The following is a 26,127-nucleotide window of genomic DNA, read 5'->3' as shown; positions in this document are numbered from 1 at the left end:
TTGTCCCTTGTTAAATTCTATAGGTTTTGTAACAGAAATCATAATAGAAATTTCTCCATTATAATCCTCATCAATAACTCCAGTATGAACTGTTATACCCTGCAGAGTCAAACTACTTCGTCCTAATAATAGTCCCACGGTTCCTGCAGGTATAGGCCCATAAACTCCTGTAGCTAATTTATGAACTCCTCCTGCTGGCGTAAGGATACACTCTCGAGGAGCAATTAAGTCAACGGCAGCACTGCCGCTGGTAGCATGCATGAGATCAGTAACTAAGAGCCGATGTTGAGATTGTCCTGTAGTGTCTGATGAAAGCTGCCATTGCTTACTGGATACTGTTGAGAATTTACTGTCGCTTTTCCCGTATTGTTGTTGTGGCCCCGGGTTGGGCCTAACTTCCCGTTTCCCGAGACATTATCTTGTGGAGGCAAAAGATTTCCTAACTTATCCCTTTTGGAACGGCATTCATTAGTCCAGTGTCGTCCTTTACCACACCGGCGACATACCAGGTGGCTGTTCATTCTTAACCTGTTTTGATATTTGGCCTTGCCCTTTTCGACAATCTCACCTCATATGTCCGTACTTTCCACAATTGTAACATTTAGTACAATTATCTTTCAACTCTCCAGTTATGGCAGCTGCAAGTAAATTGGCATGATAAGTAGGAGATCCAATATCATGGCAAGCTTTTATATACGCTTCAAGTGGAGCGTTTACAGCTCGTAAAGGCCGCAATGCCTTCTGGCATTCAGGATTTGCATTCTCAAAGGCCAAGGATCGTAATAATAAATCTTGCACATCTATTTGTGCTGCATCTCTTTGAATGGCTGCACGCAATCTAGACAAGAAATCAGTGTAAGGCTCACCAGGCCCTTGCATTAACTTAGTAAAAGATTGTGCTGTTTTTCCAGGGGGTTCCACTTGTAGCCATGCTCGCAAACAACACATACGTATTTGAATGATTCGTAAATCGTCAAATTGAGCTTGAGCTTGTAGATTACTAAATGCGCCTGCTCCTATTAATTCATCTAAAAGTGGCCCTGGAGGATTACGGGCCGCATTAGTCCTTGCCATGTTTTCAGCTTCTTTTTTCCACCAACTCTTAAACTGCATATATTGTCCAGGTTCAAGAACAGTCTTGGCAAGTGCCTCCCAATCCTGAGGAATTAATATGTTTTCGGAAGCATACCCAGACAAAAGACCTTGAACATGATTAGAATGCATCCCATATGCATTAACGGCTTCTTTTAGCATTTTAAAAAATTTTAAATCATGAGGGTTATACTCAACGTTCATATATCCATTCGGAAATTGATTGTTAGCCGGCATAGCTTGTCTAACAATAGGGAAAGCAAAAAATGGTTCAGAATATTGCTTTTCTTCCTTATTCATCGCTTCTTCCAATAAAAGTTTATTAAATTCAGGTTTTAGAGGAAATCGAAACTGACAAGAGGCTCCAACAGGATAAGCTGCTAATTCTAAAGGAGGAGCTGAAGGAATAGTAGGACATGTCTCCTGATATGAAGAGGTGGTAGCATTGTTTTTATTTTCTTCCAATTTAGTCATCAAATCTTTCAAATTTGAAAGTATATCAGAAATCTCATTCTGTTGAGAAAGTGGCATCTCATTTTGTTTGCTAGCTTGCTCCCGATCTTTATCATCATCAGAAAAAGCCCCTTCATCACTGGAACCCGAAGAATCCTCTCCTGTCTCAGACATAAGAGGAGGAAGCGGAGGAAGGTCCTCTATAGGAGACTCACGGAATAGAGTACGAAAAGCAGCAGAGTGATCGGGAGCAGAATTCAAACGCTGAGGGCGCGCCCCATTTTCACTTTCAGTCTCAGATTGTAATGATTCCAGGGCAAGGGAAATTAGAATACAGAGAGACCAGATACTAACAGATATAGGGTCTCCATACTGATGAGCTCTTCTTAATGCTCGCATAACCTGTTTCCAAACTTTTAAATTCAACTGGTTATGACCAGTAGGTTGAAACCAGGAACAATGTTTACGAATCCCCGCAAACAATTCATCAAAAGATTCTTGTTTCACTTTCACTCCAGAACTCCGTAGTAACTGTTTTAGGAGTCTAATGTATTGACATTCCACTGAGGGAGAATTCCCCATGACTCTACTCTTCCCGGAGGTTTCGCTTTTCTCTTTTAGCGTACAAAAATCCCCTTCGGTCCTGCGTGACCTCGATGCTTACCTTCAGGTCCCTGTTCGGGCGCCAAATGTTGTAGTTTCTTATGTCAGGGCTGAAAGTAAGCTCATCACACGAGATGAATTGTGCAGAAACACAACAGTAGAGGGCTGCTGCTCTCTCAGGCAATAACAGCGCCGTCTCGTCCTGCTGTGGTGACTTTTATTTAAGCATTATCTAAGTTTACATCTTAAGACTTGTTTTCTTAACATTCCAGAAATACCAAAGCAGCCAGATATGCTTTTACTGATTATACAATAAACAATGGGTTTTCTTAAGAACATGCCGTGCTTCGTCTTTGAACCGCAAAAGCAGCACAAGGACATTTCCTTGTGTTCCCATTTTTCTGATTATACTGAGGACATTTCATGGATCAGTGCCCAAAGCACTCAGGACTGCTTGCAGTTCTGGCTTTTTCGCACGCACCCAGCTTGCCGGGGGGACTCATGGGTCACGTCTCCTTCCATGTCCTCAGTTATTTCTCTACATGTATATACATGTATATATACATATATATTTAAAGTCCTCTCTCTCTCTCTCTCTCTCTGGATAACTATCTCTGCTAGAGGTTGAATGGAAAAGGCAAACCCTCACAAAGCATTAATGTATTAACATATTGATTTAAGTCACAGCAGCATCAAGCCCATGGACCAGAAGTCCACTGAGCCACTGCATAAGGTACACAGGTTGTTCCGCCCACACAACACAATTGCAAGTGACACGAAATCAGCGGGTGGCAGGGTTGCGGAGAAGCCAAGGCACCTCCCTGCCCACTCAGACCTCAAGCATCCCTAACTGGCGACGCCGCCCCAGGCTCGGCTTCCCGGGCGGGCTTCGGCACGGCGCAGCCGCACTGGTGCCGCCTTCCCACCAATCTCGACCCTCGACGCGTTCCGTTCGTGCGTGGAGGAGCCCGGCGGGAGGAAAGGCCGCTCCGTGGGCAGGGGGCTGCCTCGCGCAGAGCGGCTGGACCGAGCGACGGCGCGGATGGCGGACTCCCAGCTGTTCTGCGTGGCCGAGGAGCGCAGCGGCCACTGCGCAGTGGTGGACGGAAACTTCCTCTACGTGTGGGGGGGCTACGTGGTAAGGGGAAGAGGCGGGACGGGGCGGACTCGCGCCGGGAGCCCGCCCGGCTTCTCGGCCAGAGTGGCCGCCGAGCACCCGCCCACACCCGGCCCCTACGCGGGGGCCGGTCCGCGGACCAGGCCGGCGCGCCCGGTGCCCCCCGCGCCCCGCCCGGCCCTCCGCCATCGGCCGCTCTCCCGCCGCGCCAGGGCTTGACGCCGCGCCGCCGTTGCTTCCACTAGGAAACTAGCCTTCAAACCCCAGTCCGGGGCTCTTCCCACTCTCCAGTTCCCCCGGTCCTCGCAGCTGGCCGATAACCCGGCTTACCCAGCACTCAGTCGGTTACTGCGCGATTGATGATCATTTTTAACTGCTTGCGCAGACTCAAAAAAGCCCACCAAGGATGCCGTGCTATATTATTTTGTAAATATTTACTTATGCCCGCGGCGCGATCCGAAATATCGAAATCACTGAAGCATTTAACTGTTTCTAAGTAATTTTTAGTGGCATTCCTTTACAAAGGGGTAATTACGAAATTTTTTCGAGTCTCAAAACAGACTTGTATTAGCAACAATATACTTAAGAGTATTATGCTTTAAAATTCTCACTACAGTGGAGGTTTGAATATGTGTATTTGTTTTGACTCTATAATCGTAGGATAATAGAATCAAGGATTCTAGAGATGGAAAACAACCCCTTTAGTTTACAGATTAAAAAAAAAGAAAAGCGAGCCATCTGGAGTTCTACTGGATGTAGAACCTACATTTTTCTGACTGACTCGATGCTATTATGTGACAGATGTAACATGACTGAATCGCTCACTGAAATAAAGAACATACTGTATATGTTAAATGATTCTCAGATCCAAGTTGGTTTTTGTTGTTGTTTTGTTTGTGTGTTTATTTTTAATTTGATTCAGTATCAGGATGAGAAAATCAGAACTCATATTTGAGTGCCTACTATACGTGGCATGTGCTAGGAAATCTCATATCCCTAATCTCGTATAATCCTTACCGTATCTTGTAAGGTAAGTAATGTCCCCATTTTAAAAATAAGGAAGATGAATCAGTAAGAGTAATTTGAATGACCGTTTGACCTCAAGGGCAGCAGATTCCAACATAGGTATATTGGATTTCCAAAGGCTAGTTTTTCTATGATAAACATAAATTAGGTGACTATGCTCTCTTAAGGTCTAATATTTCCACCATTTGTTCTTGATGAAAAAGTAGTCTATACATAATGATGGTTTTTGCAGAAGAAATATTTTGATTGTTTTTGAGCTCTGCCACTTGAAGATGTACAGGTGTCAAACTTCATTTGCTATATTGGTTCTTAATATTGTAAAAGTTAAATGAAAAAAAATCTCACTTAAAATAGTAATCTGTAATATCTTATATCTTGTGACAGTATAGATTTCTGTTAAGCCCATAACTGAAATGTCTGAATTTTTTATATCTCATTTTAATCTTGAAAATTGTGTAATTGATAAGATTTCAGGTCTTCAGGTGGCAGTCAGTGAATACAAATACTTCCTACTACTGATTGATCCAATGAGTAAATGCTGTATGCGCCACCCTGGAAAGTACCACACAGATTTAGATCAAGTCTACTACTTTTTAAATTCCAGGGATTGTCAGCGCTTAAAATATGTCTGAGGCATAAGCGGAAGGAAAGGGAGAGTAGGAGGCAGAAAAGAAGACATGGCATATTGTGAGAAAAAATAGAATCCTTCCCACAATTGTTTTATTCAGATCCTTCTGAACAGCGAAAGGACTCTGGAATCTGGAGGTAATCCAGTCGTCAGCAGTTAAGAATAATGGTCAGATGATTCCAGATTGTATGTTCCAAGCACAATTTTCCTCCTCATTAACACAATGTGTGTTAAAATGGACAAATGTATATCCTAAAACTTGAATGGCCAATATATATCTGTCTAAATTACTTATTACTCTATCGTTGAGCATTTTCTATAGGACTTTGTATCTGAAAACAGCCCTACCTCTAGAGGTAAGAGCAGCAAAGCTGAAAAAAGTAAGTAGTAAATTATAATTGGTGCCAGAATATTCTCTTGCTCCTAGTTCTTCCATATCCTTTCCACATTACTGAAATTCATACAAACTTTAGTATCGCAACTAGGAGCATTTAAAAGTTGTGAGTAGTTTTTTCCAAATTTTGGAGGAGAAGCACAGGGTTTTAGCATCCTTACAGATGATATGCTTTCTTCTTACTGTTTAATCGTATGAACAGTTTTATTTCCCTAACACAATTGATATTAATACATTTTGCCCTAAACTTTTCCTTATAGAAGCTAGCAGCTGAATCTGTTTAACTATATATTTCTGTTTTGAATAGGACTTAAAGGGAAGAAGAATCAATTTAGAAAATGTCTGAAAAGAATGAAGGTTTATACTACCAGATATTAAAACATATTATGATACTTTTAAATCAGTGGTCCTGATGCACGCTGAGAAAGCATGATGGAATGGAGAAGAAATAACATAAACAGCCAAGCATATAAGAGTATTTTGTATATAAAAGGTAGCATTTCAATTCTGGAAAAACAATTGCTTATTCAATAAATGGTCCTGGGACAGCTGGAGGAAAATGATAGTGGAGTTTTAGGATTGACAAATGTAGAGAAGTTAAGCTATATGATACCAAAGAAAATATGTGACCCTTGTAAAATCTTGAGTTGGGAAAAGAAAAACTGAATTGGGAAAAAACTATAAGGGAAAAGGATTGGTAGACCAAAAATTTTTTTAATGTAAGTGAAAACTGTTTAATCATCTTAGAGCAGTCAAGATCAAAGTTTTAAAAAATTAAAATCTGTGCTTTTTAAACACCATAAAGTAAGAAGGCAAATGACAAACTGGGGGAGGTGTTTGCAACATTTATGATAGACAAAGGTCCTGTAAAATTAAAAATGAATATTTCCCTTGAAAAATGAGCAATGGATATGCACAGCAGTTTACAAAAGGAGAAATCAAAATAGAATATGAATCAAAGAAACCCAGCTGAAAATAATGAATTTTTTCTTTTCCAATTTGCAAATATTAAAAAGAATTTTTGAGAACAGCATGGGGAAATGAATTACTCATGCACTGGTAACCTTTTCTAAAGAGAAATTTAGCAATGTGTATGAAAATCCTTAAGTGTGTATTTCTTTAACTTAATGGTTCGTTTTATATACTCATAGATGGTGACACAGACCATCCATATTATGTGGAAGACATTTATTCTTTTTAGATGCCCAGCATTTGAACCCCCTTCCTCTTGTAGTGTCCCCCACTAAGCGAGTCTTGTTGGAGTATTTATTTTAGTTGTCTGAGTACCTCCTACCTACCTTCATAGAATGTATATTCTATAAAGAAGGGGGTTTTGTTCCCTGTTGTGTCTCCAGTGTCCAGAATTGGGCATAGCTCGTGGTAGGTGCCCAATATAAAAGAACCTGAGTGCCAGGTATTTTTCAGCTTCCCTTGCAGCTAGGTTGTGAGCAAGTAACTTGGATGCTGTTTGTTAGATGTATGTGTGCTAGATTTGGGCTCAGGAATAAACCTGTAAAAGTCAGGACCTGAAGAGGATTCTTAGCGAGCAGTAGAAGTTGTAGGAAGATAAGGTCCCTGGCAAAAGGCAGTGCGACAAGCTGCAGTGTGATGCTCACCAGTGGCTGGGGCAGTTCGTGCATCAGATGGTTCTCTGGAAGGGTTTCAGGCCTTGTTCCTCTCTACATAGATCAGAGGCTGGTTCTCCAGCTTCCCTGATGATTCCGTGAGCTACCTAATATTAATTTCTTAAAGTTTTATTCTTTAATTAAAAAATTTGAAACGTATGTACAAAAGAGTATGTAAAATAACTGTCGGGTTTAACTTCCAGATTAAAAAATCAGCTAGAATCAGTACCTTAGAAGCCTCCTGTTTATCCTTCACTGATTATATTTTTCCTCCCACCCTCACAGGGTACCACTCTCTTGAGTTCTTATTAATTACTATTTTCTTTATAGTTTTATCACACATGCATCTGTCTCTAAACAATATATTATTTGGTTTTTGAATCAGAGCATGTGTTTTCTTTCATGACTTAATTCTTTTAGTTAACATTATGTTTTTTAGATTCACACATTACTTGTATTCAGCTGGTGTGCACTTGCATGGCTGTACCTGTGTTTACTTGGTGTTTATTCTGTTTGGTTAGTTTCTGTGCTGCCCAGTTATTAAATATTTTGAAAATCATCCCTGGATGCATTCATCTGATGTGTGTCCTGTATAATATTCTATTGTGTGAATTGACGGCAATTTCCTTATCTATTCCACTATGGATGAATATTTGAATGCTTCAGGGTTTTTTTGGGTTGTAAGCAATGCTACATTGAGCATTCTTGGTAACATATCTCCTGTTATACACGCAGCAGAACATGTACACTCCCTAGGGCATATACCAAGGAATGGAATGCTGGGTTGCCTGGTGCACACATCTCCACATTTACCTGGGAATGTCAGTGTTGCCAAAATATTTGTATCAATCTACACTACCACCAGCCCCCTCCTTGCTCCACATCCTTGACAACATTTGATGCCACCTGGCCTTAAAGTTTTTGCCAATCCAGTGAGTGTGACATGATATTTCATTGTGGTTTTTGTTTACTTTCCATGATTACAGTGGAATGTATTTTCATAGCCTTATGAACTATTTGTGTTTTCTCTTCTGTAAAAATGCTGGTTCCTGTCTTTTGCTCATTTGTCTATTGAGTTGTCTTTTACTGATTTATAGGAATACTTTAATTATATAGTTGTATGAGTTGAATATGCCTTCTTAGTTTGTAGCTTATCTTTGCACTTTCTTGATGATTATCCTTTGTTTAACAGAAGGTTTTAATTTTAATATAATTTCAGTCTTTTCCTTAATGCTTTGTGCTTTCTGCATCTTAAGAAATCTTTCCCATTATGGAGATCATAAAGTCTCCTGTATTGTCTTCTAAATGATTTTTGGTTTGCCTTCCATGTTTAAATCTTTTTTTCTTAAATCTGAATTTTTTATTTGGTTGGTTTAAGGTAGGGATCCAATTTCATTATATTTTCAGTGTGGATAACCAGTTGTTCTTGTGTCATATATTAAATAGTCCCCTCTTTCCCTACTAACATGCAAACTCAGTCTGTTACACATCAAGTTTCCATGTATGTGTGGTCTGTTTCTAAGTTCTTTATTCTGTGCAGTTTGTCTGTTTATTTATTCTTGTGACAGAACCTCAGTATCTAAATTACAATGGCTTTACTAGAAGTCTAAATGTTGGGTGGTAAAAGCCCGATCCCCACCCTATCTTGTTCTTGTTCTTCAGGAATAGTTTGGTTATTTAGGGCCTTTTGTTCTTTTGTATGAATTTTCTTTACTCTTTTTCAATAATAGTAAAATATATAAAACATTTAATTTGCCGTTTTAACCAGGTGACTGTACAGTTCGGTGGCATTAATTACATTCACAATGTTGTGCAGTGTTACCACTATCTAGTTCCAAAACTCTTCACTACTCCAAACAGAAACTCTCCCTCCTTCCTTACCCCAGTCCCTGCTAACTTCTAATCATTCTGTCTTTATGTATTTGCATTTTCCTAGATATTTCATATAAATGGAATCATACAATATTTGTCTTTTTGAGTCTGGCTTATTTTATTTAGCATAATATTTTCAAGGTTCACTGTGTTGCAGTATGTATCAGAACTTCCTTCCTTTTTATGGTGAATACGATTACACTGTATGCATATACCACATTTTGTTTATCCGTTCATCTGTTGTTGGGACACTTGGGTTGTTGCCACCTTTTGTGTATTGTGAATAGTCCTGATATGAATATTGGCATACAAGTATCTGAGCCCCTATTTTTTATTCTTTTGGGTACCTAGGAGTGGAATTCCTGGGTCAAATGGTTATTCTACATTCAACTTTTAAAACTGCTAAATTGTTTTCCACAGTGCTTCCTCATTTGTATAAACTTTAGAATCAGATTGTCAAATAAAGTACCATATTGAGATTTTATGTTACTGTACTCAATCCTAGATCATTTGAGGGTGATAAACATGTTACGAAATTGAGACTTCAAATCCAGGTGTATGTCTCTCTATGCCGGACTTTTTGATGTCTTTCAATAGAGTTTTATAGTATCTTCATAGGGATCTTGTATATCTTTTGTTGGGTTTATTCTTGGCTTCTTTGTATTTTTTATTGTTTTTTAAAAACTAAATTTCTTTAAAAAAATTAAATTTCTTGATTGTTGCTGGTGTTTTGAAATGCAGTTGACTTGAATATTTTTGATTCTCGCAAGCTTTCTTATATTAATTTTCAAAATTCATCTGTTAATTATATTTTTATTTTCTATATAGAGTCATGTAATCTACAGATGATGACAGTTTTGTTTCTTGCATCTCAATCTTTATTCCTTTTTATTTCCTTTTCTTTACTACACTGGTGGACCTGAAGTACAGTGTTAAATAGAAGCCAATTTTTCTTGGTCCTAATCTCAGAGTGATTGTTTTCAACATTAACCATTAAGTTTGATGATTGCTTTAGGGTTTTGCTTGTTTGTTTGTTTGTAGATGGCCTTTTTCAAATTAATGACATGCCCTTTTACCCGATTTTCAATTTATGAATGTTGAGTTTTCAAGAGTGATTTTTTTGCATCATACTGAGATAATTGTTTTTTCTTCTTTGATCTCTTAATATGATGACTTATACAAAAAATAAGTAATATTTGTAATATTAAACCAATGTTCCATTCCTTGGATTAAGTACAAGTTAGTGTAATATATTACCCTTTTTATACATCACTGGATCCTAGTTACTAATTACTTTTTTAGCAATTTTACATCTATGTTCAAAAGTGGATTGGGTAGTGTTCCTTCTTTTATATTCTGGAATAGATTTTTTGGAAGATTGAATTACTTGTTCTTTGAGTGTTTGTAAGAACTCATCTTTAAAGCCATCTGGGTTTGGTACTTTGTGGAGGAGGTTTTAAATCTCTGATTCAATCTATTTAAAGCTGTGGGATTATTCACATTTTCCATTTTTTCTTGAGTCAAGTTTCCTTACTCCCACCTCCAGCCCCAGGAGTCTATCCATTTCATTTAGGTTTTAAAATTTATTGGCATAAACTCAAGTTGTTCATAATACTATTTATTCTTTGTAGTAGCTATAGATATGGCCCGTTTTTCATTCCTAGAATTGTCAAGTGGTGCCTTCCTTTCCTCCCCGCCATCCACCTTGAATAGTCTTGCCACATGTTTATCAGCCTTCAGAAACACCAATTTTTGGTCTACTTGTTCCTCTCTGTTGTGTTTTTAAATTTTTCATTAATATCTGCTCCTTCTTATTTCTTCCTACTTTCTATGGGTTTATTATGCTGTTATTTCTTGAATTTCTGACATTGGATGCTCAACTCATTCTTTTTGAGCCTTTTTAATTCTTTAATGTAAGTATATAAAGCTATACATTTTCTTCTAAGTACCTCTTTAGCTGTATTCCTCAAGTTTTGATAAGCAGTATTTTGTCATTTTAGTTCTAATATTTTATACTTTCCATGATTATTTATTATTTGACCCATAAGTTGTTTAGGAAAATAATTTAAATTTCTAACAATATGCTATTTTTATAGTTACCTTTCTGTTATTAATGTCTAAATTGTGTTAATATTCAGAGAGTGTGGTCTCTACTTATCTAATACCAGTCCTTTGGAATATGTTGAGGCTTGCTTTAAGGACTAGCATGTAATCAGTTTTCATAAATATACTCTTTGTTCTCATTAAGAATATGTATTCTAATTATATATGTGCATATACATGCATGTATATGTATATATATACACAAACACTTCACGGGAGTGTTTTATATGTGTGCATTTTATTAATCTTGCTAGTTGTGTTCAAATCTCCTGTATCCTTTTTTTTATTATTTTACTTCCTGTTCTATCAATTACTGTAACAGGTATTAAAATTAAAAAACTCCCACTCTAACTGTAGATTTGTTAGTTTCCCCTTATGATCCTGTCAGATTTTACTTTATATATATATCTTTAGGCTACCTTTTTGGGTGTATATGAATTCAGAATTGTTATAGCTTTCTGCTTAATAGAACATTTTATAATTTTGTAATGCTCCTCTATCTGTAGTAATGTTATTTCCCTTAAAATCTATTTTGCTGGTGTTAATATGGCTACACTAGTTTTCTTTTGGTTAGTATTTGCATGGCATATCTTCTGATGGAAACTTGGTGTATCTTTATATTTTAGATATGTCTTATAACCTGAAAATAGCTGGATTTTATTTTTATCTAGTCTGACATATCTAGAGAGTTTAGCCTATTTCTACTGAAAGTAATTCTGATACACTTTTTTCATCAGATGTGTTTTATATTTGCCCCCCTTCATTTCTCCTCTTCCTCCTTCTTTAACTTTGTCATTTTGAAAATGTTTTGGGTTTTTTGTTATCTTTCCATTTTTTTCTCTTTGCTTGTATAGAAATTAGGTGATTTATTTCTAGTCATCTAGTAGATACTCTATTTCAGCACGATGCTTCACAAAGTTCCAAGTTAATAATTTTACTTCTTTCCACAGGGTTCAAATACTTCACAAGCTTTCAAATCTGAGCACCCTCTTCTCTAGTTAGTCCTAACCTGTACCCTGCAGCCCCCGCCTTAAATTAGGCATCAGAAAAAGCTTAGCCTTTTTTATGTTTAACTCTACCCACACACTTTACCAGTATCTTGTCACACTATTGCTTGTTGCATTTCAGATGTTTAATTTTGATCATTTGTCTTTTGCCAGAAGTACAACATCTATTAGAATTTCTTAAAGTGAGGGTCTGTTATTGGCCAGCTGTCTCAGTTTTTGTTTGAAAATGTCTTTATTTTACCTCGGTTCTTAAAAGATATTTTTACTGAGTATAGAATTCTAGGTGGACCGTTACTTTCATTAAGCACATTGGCTAATATGATTTATTCTTGAGTTGTTGCTAATGAGAAGTCAGTCATTAGTTGCCATTCATTTGGAGATGATCTTTCTTTTCTCTGGCAGCTTTTAAGAGTGTATCTTTTTCTTTGATATACAGTTTTACTATGATGTATCTAGGTATGGATTTCTGTTTATTTACCCTGCTTGGAATTTGTTAGGACTTCCTAGATCTCAGGATTGATGACTTTCAACAATTTTGCAAAACTCTCAGGCTTTGTCTCTTCAAATATTGCCTCTTCCTCATTCTCCCTATTACATCCTAATGCAATTCTGATTAGACTTAGTTCTTCTCTCTCTTCCTCCATGTCTCTTCTTTTTTATATATTCCATCTCTCTGGGCTATGTTTCTGAATGAATCAGTTCACTAGTTCTCTTTTTTTAGGGTGACCTTGACAAAAGCAGTTTTAGTGGAATGAGTCTGGATTGATTAGTCTGGACTGATGAAATAATGAGAGGTGAAGCAATGGAGACTTCTACTATAGTTAACTCAGTATGGAAATTTTGTTGTGAAGGGAGCAGAGAAATAAGAGAAAGAGTTATGGGAGAGTTGGGTTGTTTTTTTTTTAAAGATGAGTTATACTAAGGCATGTTTAGGTATTGATAGGAGTGATCTGGTAGAGAAGGAAACTTGATGATGTAGAAGAGAAGGGATAATTTAGGAGTGAAATTGCTGAGAAAGTAAGAAGGAAACTGAAAGAAGACTGGAGCACAATGACTAAAGGCAAGAAGAACTTTGGAGGGATAGCAGGTACCATATAGCACAGAATCATAAGGATTTTAGACTATCCTGAGAGCAGCAGGGAAGCATTGAAGGGACTTAAGCAGAATAGTAACAGGATCCATTTTCATACTATTTCTGTTGTAATGGTGTATGCGTGAGACTTCTAGAGCCTGATGCCATTAAACTTTAGAATCAAGCAATTATAATCTCCCTTTCTTAATAGTTATTTACTTAGCCATGTAATATGGTTTCCTCAGTCAGACATGAGTGGAAGTTTCCTTGGAATTAATATGATGGTTTTCTGCTGTGTGTGTGAGAGAGAGAGAGAGAATGTGCGTGTGAGACAGAGAGTGTGTTTGAGAGAGAGAGAGAGAGAGACAGAGGCGTAGACAGACCTGGTAGCCAAGATACTATTTTAAAAATTTAACTAACATAGCAATGAGGAAATTAGCTAACTCTGTTTAGCATGTTAATAATTTATGCATCATATGGTCTTAGAAATTCTTAAACTGACATCTTTTACAACTAGCTATTTTTGAGTTATTTTATAGATTCTAAGTAATCATGATAGATTTATGTAAGGATTTGTTTTAAACCCTAAGTTTTAAAACTTAACATAAAGAAAATTATTATTCTAATTTTTCTTTTCATCATAAATATCAGAATGTACTATTCTGTTTATGTTATCAGCTTCTTTAGAGATTATTCAGATTCTGAGTTGTCATTTTGACTAGCTAAATTTATCTTGATCCTTAGATTCTATATTTAATGAATATCTAACACTATGCTTGCACATAGTAGGCACTCAAAAAATATGTTTAGTGAATCAAGGTATGTGATACAGTGCTCTTAATTATACTTTAAGTTTCCTTTCTTAACTCCTTCCCTTCACCCAAAGTATATTGCCCTTTTTTGATACTCCTTTTCTTCCTGGCTTCACATTCTTCAGTATTCTGCTGTAATGTTATTGTTTTGCTATTTTCTCTTACTTGAAATTCCTTGTAAGGTTTAACTACCCTGAGTCTTTTCTTGAGACTCACGTACTTGCTATTTTGTATTCTAACCCTTATTGTTTGCCCACTTTCTCTTAGAAAATGTCTCTCTTCCCCTTCTCTCTCTTTTTTTTTTTTTTTTGCGGTACGAGGTCCTCTCACTGTTGTGGCCTCTCCCGTTGCGGAGCACAGGCTCTGGACGCGCAGGCTCAGTGGCCATGGCTCACGGGCCCAGCCGCTCCGCGGCATGTGGGACCTTCCCGGACCGGGGAACGAACCCGTGTCCCCTGCATCGGCAGGCGGACTCTCAACCACTGCGCCACCAGGGAAGCCCCTCCCCTTCTCTTTTGATCTATCTTTATTTCTGTTGAAAAAGTCATCTTTGAGGCTGTTTATGGTTTTGTCTTTTGTACTATTTCCATTGCAGTTTTCCCATCCTGAGGAACTCTTTAGCTGTTACTTTGTAATTAATAAACATAATTTTATGTATTCTGTGTTTTTAGTCTATTGAAGACAATGAAGTATATTTGCCTAATGATGAGATTTGGACCTATGAGATTGATAGTGGGTTGTGGTAAGTAACTTTAAATTGCAGAATGTCCAGTCTTAATATCTGTTATAACTGCTGTCGTAGCCCACAGGGAGTCTGAGACCATACTTAAAACGTGCTGCAACATTATATTGTCTCCCTTTCCTTTTCTTTCAATGCTTTATTCTCTCTGGCTGTTTCTTTCCCCAACTTGCTTCCTCTCTCCATTCTTTGTCCTCTACTATTCCTCTCAAGACTAAGGCTGTTTCTGAAGACTTTGCTTTGTTCTACTAACTAATTCCCAATTCTGGTGACATGTGAAGATTTTGTAACTTTTTTTTCCCCAGTAGGTTGAAAAATCTTTACCATGGATCTTCTTACAGGTTTTACAGTATTGGCTACCATTACATCTTAATTGTAATTGTCAGTGACAGTTTTCATTGAAAAAGTACTCATGGAATTCAAAGGGAATTTTAATTTGCTTTTCTGGAAAGTTATGGAATTCCACGTTATTCTTGCTGCAGGACGATGCACCTCATGGAAGGAGAACTCCCTACCTCCATGTCAGGAAGTTGCGGTGCTTGCCTTAATGGAAAGCTATACGTTTTTGGAGGATATGATGACAAAGGATACAGCAATCGAGTAATTTCTTTTTTCAATTCAGGAGCGCAGAAAAATGTAATGTTTAATGTGTCACTTCATCTCACAAGTTTACGAATGTATTTTACAAAGAAAACATGTAGAAAAGCTTGAGCTTATGATGATAAGGTTTTAAACATAGGGTGAAAATGCAGCATCGTGCTCCTCTCTTCTGCCATGTCTTTCTGCTTCAGAATTTACTACGTATTTAGTTGATATTCATAGGGCAAGAGCATGATGGGAAAAGATCCATTTCAGTAGTTTTCATATTATCATTTTTGCTTCTAAAACATAGTCCCATTTTCATTAACTCTACAATTCAAATTTTTACCTTTTAAAAATCAGAAAGTAATATTATTAATTTTGGATCACATATCCCTGTGACATATGTTTAATTTTCCAACGTCTTGTCTGCTAATGGTGTTCTCCTCTTTTAAAAGCTTTATTTTGTTAATTTGCGAACAAGAGATGGAACCTATGTTTGGGAAAAAATCACCAACTTTGAAGGTCAACCACCCACACCACGTGATAAACTTTCCTGCTGGGTATATAAAGACAGGTAATGCAGCAAGGCCATCTCATTAACTGCACTCAAGTAAGGATTACAGCTTGTGACCAAAATAGAGAAAACTTGAAAGTCTGAAATTTTTTTCAAGATAGTTACAAACTTGTTTTGACACTGATGTTAAAGGCAGTTTTGAACCCTGGATAAGAGCCAGGTCATAAGAGTAAACATGGTGGAAGCAGCTATTTGGTTTTTAAAAACTCGTTACTTTTTAAATTTTCTGAATCGTTAATACAGTTACATGGTTCAAAAATCAAAACCATATTAAAAAGGATACAATGAAAAGTCTGGCTCCCACTCCTGTCCCCATCCATCCTGTTCCCACCCTCCACATGCACAATTAGCTACTTTTATTAATATCTTTTGTATTTTTATAGCAGTGGTTCTCAAACTTGTCTGCCATAGAAATAATCTGGGGATCTTTTAAAAGCTCTGAAGCCCAGGTGATACCCCAGAACTAATCAAATTACAATCACTGGGGGTATGATTTTTTTAAGCTCCTCAGGTGATTCCAAGTGCAGGCAAGTTTGGGAACAACTGTGATCCCTGTGACTTTATGCAGATAGAAGCAAATACATAGGTACGTGCTCTTCTCTTCCTCCTCCTTACACAAATATCGGTGTACTCCGTACACTATTCTGCACCCTGCTGCTTCCTTTTTTTTTTTTTGAGGGGGCCATGCCACACGGCATATGGGAATTGTAGTTCCCCGACCAGGGATCTAACCCACACGCCCTGCATTGGAAGTGCGGTGTCTTAACCACTGGACTTCTTTTAGTCAACAGTATACCATGGGGAACTTTCATCTTTCTGTATCTCTAGTTAGAAAGCTTGATTTTGTTTTTGTTTTTACAGCTGCATAGTATTCTCCTGTGTGGATATACCAAGTTTATTTAACCTTTCCCATATAGATGGCACAACACTTAGATTAAATGAATATCTTTGTGTCTATATACATATGATTGCAGATCTATTTGTTGGATAAAATTCCAGAATTTGATTTCTGGTCAAAGGGTAATACATTTGTAATTGTGATAAATGTTTATTTTGCTAGGGTTGCTGTAACAGAGTTCTATAAACTGAATAATTTAAACAACAGAAATGTATTGTCTCATAGTTCTGGAGGCTAGAAGTCTGAGATCAAGGTGTCAGCAGGGTTGGTTCATTCTCTTGGTTTTGAGAAAGAATCTTTTATGCCTGTCCCCAGCTTCTGGTGATTTGTTGGCAACCTCTGGTGTGTTGAAGCAACACTCTGATCTCTGCCTTCATAGTCACATAGCATTCTCTCTGTGTGCTTGTCTGTCTCCAAATTTTCCCTTTTTGTAAGAATACCAGTCATATTGGATTAGGACCTACCCTCATGACTTCATTTTAACTTGATTGCCTCTATAAGGACCCTGTCTCTAAATAAGGTCACATTCTTTTTTTATTATTCTTATGTTTTTATTTCTAGAAAATATAATTGTTTTGCCTTCTTAATTTCAGTAATTCCTACTCTGCTTTATTCAATATTCAGTTTATTTTTAAAAATCTCTTTAAACTGCAGGGGGCACTTATAATAATTAAGATGGAGGGTGTTAAGTTTTAAAAGGCAATCAGTTTAAATAATACACATTTATATTTTGAATACAAAAGGCAGACATTAACATTTGACAAAATATTTTATAATTCTCAAAAAGCATATCAGAATTCCACAGGGTAAGAAATAAGATTATCTTGGTCATGAAAAGGTACATAGATCAAAATACTCTCTAGAATATGAGAATTTGGAAAGGAAAATCTTAAACCTTTGAATTGTGGATTAATCAGATTTAAATAGAAACCAACTATGATTATGCTGTTGTTGATTTCTCTGACCCTACAAATTGATAACCATTAGTACTCTGCTTTGAGTAGCCAATAATGTCACATTCTAAATACAGGGGATTAGGACTTCTATATATGAATTTTGTGGGGGACACAATTCAATCCATAACATTGGATTTTGCCAGCTTTTTCTCCAATAAAGTTGTGCTGTTTTGTGTTGTCAGTAATGGAGTGCCTCTTTGTCCACAGCCTTGCCAAGAATTTGCAGGCAAACTTAGATGTTTTGGGCCAAATTGATAGGTGAGATGTGATGCCTCAGTCTTATTTTAATTTTCATATATTTAAGGGCAATTTTTATTTCTTTTTCTCTGAACTGAAAAATAAATCCTTTGCTAATTATTTTTTATTCGATTGTTGGCATTTATAATCTTGACTTCTAGGAGTTATTTATTTATAAAGAGATTAGTGTTTGACTGTGACATATGAAAATATTTTTTCCAGGTTGTCATTTATCTTTTGACTTTGCATAAAGTGTGTTTTGCATGTATAAAACAGCTTCTTAAAGCTGTTATTTAGGTAAATTTATCAATAATTTCTTTTCTGGCTTCTTGACTTTGAGTCAATGCAAAGGTTTTTTCCACTCCAAGATTATAAACTAATTCTCACATATTTTCCTCTAGTACTTTTGTTATTTTTAAAAACATGGGAGGGATTCCCTGGAGGTCCAGTGGTTAGGACTCCACACTTTCACTGCTGAGGGCATGGGTTTGATCCCTGGTCGGGGAACTAAGATCCTGCAAACCGTGTGGCACAGCCAAAAAAAAAAGAACCAGTAAAAACCTGTGAATGGTATGAGATATGAATCCAAGTTTATCTTTTATTATTTAGTTTTTAAATTTTATAACTGGTGGTTTGTACCTCTTCATCCCTTCACTATTTCACCCATCCCCCACCCTTCCCCTCTAGCAACCACTAGTTCGTTCTCTGTATCTGTTTTTTCATATTTGTTCTTTGTTTTGATTTTTACATTCTACACATAAGTGAAAACATGCAGTATTTGTTTTTCTCTGATTTATTCCACTTAGCATAATATCCTCTGAGTCCATCCATGTTATCACAAATGGCAAAATTTCATTCCTTTTTATGGCTGAGTAATATTTCTTTGTGTGTGTGTGTGTGTGTGTGTGTGTGTGTGTGTGTGTACATACACACCACATCTTCTTTATCCATTCATCTGTTGGTGGACACAGGTTGCTTCCATATCTTGGCTATTGTAAATAATGCTGCAATGAACATTGGGTGTATATATCTTTTTGAATAAGTGTTTTCATTTCATTTGGTTAAATAGGAGTGGCATTGCTGGATAGTCTGGTAGTTCTATTTTTAATTTTTTGAGGAACATCCATACTGTTTTCTATAGTGGTTGTATCAATTTACATTCCCACCAACAATGCATGAAGGTTTCCTTTTCTCCACATCTGTGCCAACACATGTTATTTCTTGTCCTTTTGATAATAGCCATTCTGACAGGTATAAGGTGACATCTCATTGTGGTTTGGGTTTGCATTTCCCTGACAATTAGTGATACTGAGCATCTTTTCATGTGCCTGTTGGACATCTGTATGTGTTCTTTGGAAAAATGGCTATTTAGGTCTTTTCCCCATTTTTTAACTGGGTTGTTTTTTTTTAACTGATGCTGAGTTGTTTGAGTTCTTTATATATTTTATATATTAGCCCCTAGTGGACATATCTTCTCCCATTCAGTAGGTTGCCTTTTTGTTTTATTGATGGTTTCTTTTGCTGTGCAAAAGCTTTTTAGTTTGTTGTGGTCCCATTTGCTTATTTTTGCTTTTGTTGCCCTTGCCAGAGGAGACAGATCCAAAAAAATATTGCTAAGGCTGATTTCAAAGAGTGTACTGCCTAAGTTTTCTTCTAAGGGTTTTATAGTATCAAGTCTTATGCTTAAGTCTTTAATGCATTTTGAGTTTATTTTTGTATATAGTATGAGAAAATGGTCTACTTTCATTCTTTTATAAGTAGCTGTAAGTTTTCCCAACATCACTTATTGAAGAGACTGTCTTTTCTCTGTTGTATATTCTTATGTTGTAGATTAACTGAGCATACGTGCATGGGTTTACTTCTGGGCTCTCTATTCTGTTTCATTGATCTATGTGTCTATTTTTGTACCAGTACCTTACTGTTTTTTATTACTGTAGCTTTGTAGTATAGTTTGAAACCAGGGACCATGATACATTTAGCTTTGTTCTTCTTTCTCAAGATTATTTTGGCTATTTGGAGTCTTTTGTGGTTCCATAAAAATTTTAGGATTATTTGTTCTAGCTCTGTGAAAAAAATGCCATCAGTATTTTGATAAGGATTGCATTGAATCTGTAGATTGCTTTGGGTAGTATGAACATTTTAACAATATTAATTCTTCCAATCCATGAACATGAAATATCTTTCCACTTATTCATGTCATTGTCAATATCTTTCATCAGTGCCTTATAGTTTTCAGAGTACAGGTCTTTCACCTTTTTGGTTAAATTTATCCCTAGGTATTTTATTCGTTTTGATGCAATTGTAAATGGAATTATTTTCTTGATTTCTGTCTCTGATAGTTCATTATTAGTGTATAGAAATGCAACCGATTTATGTCTATTAATTTTGTGTCCTGTAACTTTATTGAATTCATTTATTAGTTTTTATAGTTTTTTGGTGGACTCTTTAGAGTATTCTATATATACAATCATGTCATCTGCAAATAGTGACAGTTTTATTCCTTCCCTTCCAATTTGGATGCTTTTTATTTCTTTTTCTTCTCTGATTGCTGTGGCTAGGATTTCCAGTATTATGTTAAGTAAAAAAGGGGGCATCCTTGTATTGTTCCTGATCTTAGAGGAAATGCTTTCAGCTTTTCACCATTGACTATGATGTTTGCTGTGTGTTTGTCAAAAATGGCCTTTATTGTTGATGTGTGTTCCTTCTCTACCCACTTCGTTGAGAGTTTTTGTCATGAATCGATGTTGGATTTTGTCAAATGCTTTCTGTAGCTATTGAGTTGATTGCGTGATTTTTATCCTTCATTTTGTTAATGTGGTGTGTCATGTTGATTGATTTGTGGATACTGAACCATTCTTGCATTCCTGGGATAAATCCCACTTGATCATTGTGTATGATCCTTTTAACGTATTGTTGAATTCAGTTTGCTAGTGTTTTGTTGAAGATTTGTGTATCTATGTTCACCAGGGATATTAGCCTGTAAGTTTCTTTTTTTGTAGTGTCTTTTTCTGATTTTGATATCAAGGTAATGCTGGCCTTGTAGAATGGGTTTGGAAACTTTCTCTCCTCTTCAATTTTTTTGGAATAGTTTGAGAAGGATAGGTGTTAAATCTTCTTTGAAGGTATGATAGAATTCATTTGTGAAGCCATCTGGTCCTGGACTTTTGTTTTTTGGGAGTATTTTTGATTACTGATCAATTTTATTGCTAGTAGTCAGTCTGTTCAGATTTTCTATTTCTTCCTCATTCAGTCTTGGGAGATTGTATGTTTGTAGGAGTTTATCCAGTTCTAGGTTGTTCATTTTTTTGGCTTATAATTGTTCATAGTAATCGCTTATGATTTGTATTTCTGTGGTATTGGTTGTAACTTCTCTTTTATTTCTGATTTTATTTATTTGGGTCTTCTCTCTTTCTTTATTGATGAGTCTGACTAAAAATTTTTCAATTTTGTGTATCTTTACAAAGAACCAGCTCTTATTTTCATTGATCTTTTCTATTAGTTTTTTAAATCTCTTATTTATTTCTTCTCTGATCTTTGTTATTTCTTTCCTTCTGCTGACTTTGGGCCTTGTTTGTTCTTCTTTTTCTAATTCTTTTAGGTGGATCATATGGTAATTCTATGGTCAACATTTTTTTTAAGTTAATTTAATTTATTATTTATTTATTTATTTTTGACTGTGTTGGGTCTTCATTGCTGCGTGCGGGCTTTCTCTAGTTGTGGCGAGCGGGGGCTACTCTTCGTTGTGGTGCACGGGGTTCTTGTGGTGGCTTCTCTTGTTGTGGAGCACGGGCTCTAGGCGCGTGGGCTTCAGTAGTTGTGGCCCATGGGCTCTAAAGCGCAGGCTCAGTAGTTGTGGCGCATGGGCTTAGTTGCTCTGACGCATGTGGGATCTTCCTGGACCAGGGCTTGAGCCTGTGTCCCCTGCATTGGCAGGTGGATTCTTAACCACTGCGCCACCAGGGAAGCCCCTACGTTTAATATTTTGAGGAGAACCAAACTGTTTTCCACAGTAACAATGCCATGTTATATTCCCACTATAAAGGTTCCAATTTTCTACATTCTCACTAACTCTTGCTATTTTCTTTTGTTTTTTGTTTGTTTGTTTTATAATTGCCATTGTAATGGGTGTGAAGTGATATCCATTGTGGGTTTTTTTTTTTTTTCCCACCATGAGGGAGTCCTTTAATAGAGACGGGTGGACAGGGGACACAGCTCGGCCCTGCACCTGCAGTGTGGCGGCTCCTCCCCCACCGGGCATGGCCCCAGGGTGGACACGGGAGGGGTGTGGTTTTAAAAAACACAGCGAGACCAATTCTTCACTTTCACAGAGAAGGGGAACTTGGGGGAGCCGAGTCCGAGCCCCGCCTCCAGCAGGAGGGAGCTTGCTGCCGCCCCCCCTCCCCTGTCTGCACACGGCCAGGGCAGGAGCCCCCGGCTGCAGAGGCCCAACCACCCTACATCTGTCAGCGTTTCTACGCTACGTACACTGTTGTGCTGTAGAGGGCCCACCCCCAGCGTCAGCCTGAAGCCTCAGGTGGGAGGAGGGACGCCCCCAGCCCCTGCCACCATTGTGGTTTTGATTTGTGTTTCCCCAGTGACTAATGATGCTGACCATCTTTTCCTGGGCTTGTTGGCCATTTGTATATCTTCTTTGGAGAAATAGCTATTCTAGTCCTTTGCCCATTTTTTAAAAATTGGATTGTTTTATCTTTTTGTTATTGAGTTGTAGGAATTCTTTACATATTCTGGATAGTAAACCCTTATCAGATATATGCAGTTTTCTTGTTGTGTTTTTGTCTGGCTTCAGTTTCAGGATAATGCTGGCCTCATTGAATGAGTTAGGAAGTGTTCCCTCCTTCTCAGTATTTTTAAATGTTTGAGAAGGATTGGTATTAATTCTTCTTGAAATATTTGATAGAATTCACCACTGAAGCCATCTGGTCCTGGGCTTTTCTTTGTTGGGAGGTTTTAGGATTACTGATTCAGTCTCTTTACTTATTATATGTTTATTCAGATTTTTTATTTCTTCATGAGCCCCTTTTGGAAGTGTGTGTCTTTCCAGGAATTTTTCTATTTCATCTAGTTTATACAGTCTGTTGGTATGCAGTTTTTTGGTATTCTCTTATGATACTTTTTATTTCTGTGTGTTATTTTTGGCTATGTTGGGTCTTCGTTGCTGCGTGCGGGCTTTCTCTAGTTGAAACTGGTCTCTAGTTTCAATGTCCCCTCTGTCACTCCTAATTTTAGTAATTTGAGTTTTCTCTACTTTTGTTTTAGTCAACCTAGCTAAAGGTTTGTCAATTTTGTTGATATTTTCAAAGACCCAACTTTTGGTTTTGTTGTTTCTCTCTATTGTTTTTCTATTCACCATTTTGCTTATTTCCCCTTTAATTTTTATTATTTCCTTCTGTTATCTCTGGGTTTAGTTTGCTTCTCTTTCTAGTTCCTTGATGTGTATGGTTATATTATTGATATGAGATCTTTCTTTTTAAATTTGTGGGCATTTATAGCTATAAGATTCCCTCTGAGCACCACCTTCACAGTATTCCATAAGTTTTGTTTTATTCTGTTTGCATTTTCAGTCATTTCAAGGTAATTGCTAATTTCCCTTGTGATGTTTTTCACTCATTGGGTTGACAGATTTTTTTCTTTCTTTCAGCACTTTAATGACTTTATTACATTGCCTTTTGGCCTCCATTTTTCTGGTGAGAAATTCACTTATTTGTATTTATCCAGCTTAGAGTGTGCTGAGCTTCTGGGGTTGGTGGATATATATCTTTCATCAGTTTTAGGAAGTTCTTATTAATTAACAAATATTTCTTCTACCCATTTATTTGTCTCTTTTCCTTCTGGGACTCCTATTATATGCACATTAGATCATATGATATTGTTATACAGAGCTTGGGCTCCCTTCCCCGCCCCCGACTCTTTCATTCTCTTTGTTTTAATTTGGATACTTTTTTTTACCAGTTGACTTATCTTCAAGTTCACTGATCTTTTCCATTGCTATGTCCAGTTTCCTGTTATGACTATGTAATGAATTTCTTTATTTCTGACATCTTATTTTCCAACTTTTTGCATTTTCATTTCACTCTTTTTCATGGTTCCATGTCTCTGCCAAAATTACCTAGTTCTTCCTGCACATTGTCCACCTTTTACAGACTGGTCTGTTACTATTTCTACCATAGTTATTTTAAAGGCCGTGTCTAATAATTCTAATATCTGGGCCACCTTGGAGTCAGCTTATATTGACCCTTTCCTCTCTTGATCATGGGTCACTTTTTTTGCCTTTTCTTATACCTTGTAATTTCTTCATCATTTGACAGACATTCTGTATGAAAGAACAGTAAAGTTGGGAATAAACAATATTTCTTTCCAGAAAAGGACATGCCCTTTTTTTCCTTTTTCAGGTTGCTAGAGTGGGATTTAAGTCAGTCTAATCTATAGTTGATCTGTGTCTGGGCTTTGTTGCAGCTTTAGTTTGATTCAGTTTAACCACTGGCTTCAAATGTTCTCATGCAGGACCAAGACTTTCCTTTGCTACAGCCCCATGTTTGAGCACTAGAGATTGTCTAGAGATTTTGAACAGTGCTTCACAGCTGAGTACCTACTTCTCAGAACTGTGGGAGATCTCTCCTTGTTTCATAGCCTACTTGTGTTGCTAGGGAGTTCTCTTTGCTCTCCAATCCCACTTTATACTTTCTGTACCTTGAGAGATCTCTTTCAGCACTGCCCCTCCCCCCCTGGCCTTTTGAGGGCAGCCACCCTGTATGCTATAACGGCTTGGCATGCCTCTGAGGTGTTTCTGTCAGATCTCCTGCCCAGATCCCAAACTTTAGAGTTGATAGCTCAGATTGCCTCAAGGAGAGTTGCTCAGCTCTTCTCTGCTTCCAGCTGTTGGTGACTGACCCTGAGCCCTCCCTGAAGACTATGTGAAAAAGTTGTTCAGTAGATTCAAGCTCCCTCTGTGGCTGAGTTTCTTAAGATTCTAATTTGCTATGCCAGCCTACATGTGACTGTTAAAATTTTGGGTGGCTTCTTTTACAAACCCAATCTGTGCTGGATTCTTTCTCCTCCTGCTGTTACATCAGGTGTGAAAGCAGCCATGGGCCTCTTCTCTCCTCCTGCGAGCTTATCACTTCCTGGAATTAGTTCATTTAGGTCTCTTTGCTCCCATAGCTCTTGGATTTTTTTTTTTAAACTATGGTTTTGTAGTTTATATGGCTTGTTTAGGTTGTGACGGAAATGATGTCTTCCAACTTTCTGTGAACAGACTGAAAGTAGAACTCCTAAAGTGTGTGCTTTGTTTTGTTTTTCAGATTAATATATTTTGGTGGCTATGGGTGTAGGAGACACAATGAACTCCAAGATTGTTTTGATGTTCATGATGCGTCTTGGGTAAGAGAGTAATCCCTGTTTACATTTTCCTCTAAGTTAGTGCCACGTTACAGTCTTCAGAAATAATGAACGCAGTTTTTCTCATTTTAATTGGCTGTAATTGATATTATGAAAAAAATTGTATTTTCTCTCTTTTGAATTTGGATTCAGTTGCAGGAAGTTCTCTCACCTAATTATATCAGCCTTCATGGCTACTGGCAGAGTAATGTCTTTTCTGATGCCATTAATCACTTATAGCTGCTTCTGTTAGAAAACTAGTGGCTTTAGCACAACTTGGAAAAACTTTGTTCTTAGGTAACTGCAGTGGCTGTTGCTGACATACACCTCCTTTTAGGTACATCCACCAGAACTATTCATAGCTCAGTCTGGCTTCTGTATGAGAGTGAGTAAGTTGGTAGTCATATTACTTTTTCTATTTATTCTTACTGGTTAGAGAATAAATTATTATTAAGGAAAGAACTCATGACTTATAAAAATGAAATCTTTTAAACGATAACTTTAAAAACCATTGATCTCACCACCAAGATACACAGTAACTCTTCAGTTTTACCTTCTAGTAGAATGTATTATTATTATACATTATTAATGTAAAGGTATATGTACAGTTCATGTATATCTCTTTGTATATAGGTATTTAAAAATTCTCCATAGTCTTTATTTAGACTATGTGTGAAATTAATACATGCTAATTAATAAAACTGAATGATTTTTAAGTGTTAAAAATGGTTTACATGGTTTTTGAGTTTTTAAAATGAAATATCTTTAAAGTTTTGCTACTTACAGTATTACTGATAATTTTTAGTAATATAACTTCCCATTAATTATGTCTGCTCATCAGTGAAGTCTCTCATTTTTTCTCCTCTAGTACAGTTAGGCTAATGATCATGTCCTAAAGTTTATGGTGTACAGGGAGATTTTTTCATTTAGATTCTAAACTAA

General features: G+C 37.0%; 1 protein-coding gene across 2 annotated transcripts in view; it reads left to right on the top strand.

Moving 5' to 3' along the window:
- Positions 1 to 3,118: 3,118 nt before the first annotated feature.
- Positions 3,119 to 26,127, top strand: part of KLHDC1 (kelch domain containing 1) — a 47,031-nt gene continuing 24,022 nt past the window's right edge. Inside the window, exons 1-6 of one of the 2 annotated variants that reach the window (XM_060142885.1) lie at positions 3,119 to 3,286; positions 14,476 to 14,546; positions 15,026 to 15,143; positions 15,581 to 15,699; positions 17,761 to 17,811; positions 25,110 to 25,188. In XM_060142885.1, coding sequence (XP_059998868.1) covers positions 3,191 to 3,286; positions 14,476 to 14,546; positions 15,026 to 15,143; positions 15,581 to 15,699; positions 17,761 to 17,811; positions 25,110 to 25,188 — 534 coding nt within the window. In that variant the 5' untranslated portion in view covers positions 3,119 to 3,190. The remainder of the gene's footprint in view (positions 3,287 to 14,475; positions 14,547 to 15,025; positions 15,144 to 15,580; positions 15,700 to 17,760; positions 17,812 to 25,109; positions 25,189 to 26,127) is intronic. The other variant, XM_060142886.1, reaches the window with a different exon arrangement.

This window comes from Lagenorhynchus albirostris, chromosome 1 (genome assembly GCF_949774975.1).
Source record: "Lagenorhynchus albirostris chromosome 1, mLagAlb1.1, whole genome shotgun sequence".
Lineage (NCBI taxonomy): Eukaryota > Metazoa > Chordata > Mammalia > Artiodactyla > Delphinidae > Lagenorhynchus > Lagenorhynchus albirostris.
The sequence above is the reverse complement of the archived record's forward strand: the minus strand, read 5'-3'. Positions and strand labels throughout refer to the sequence as shown.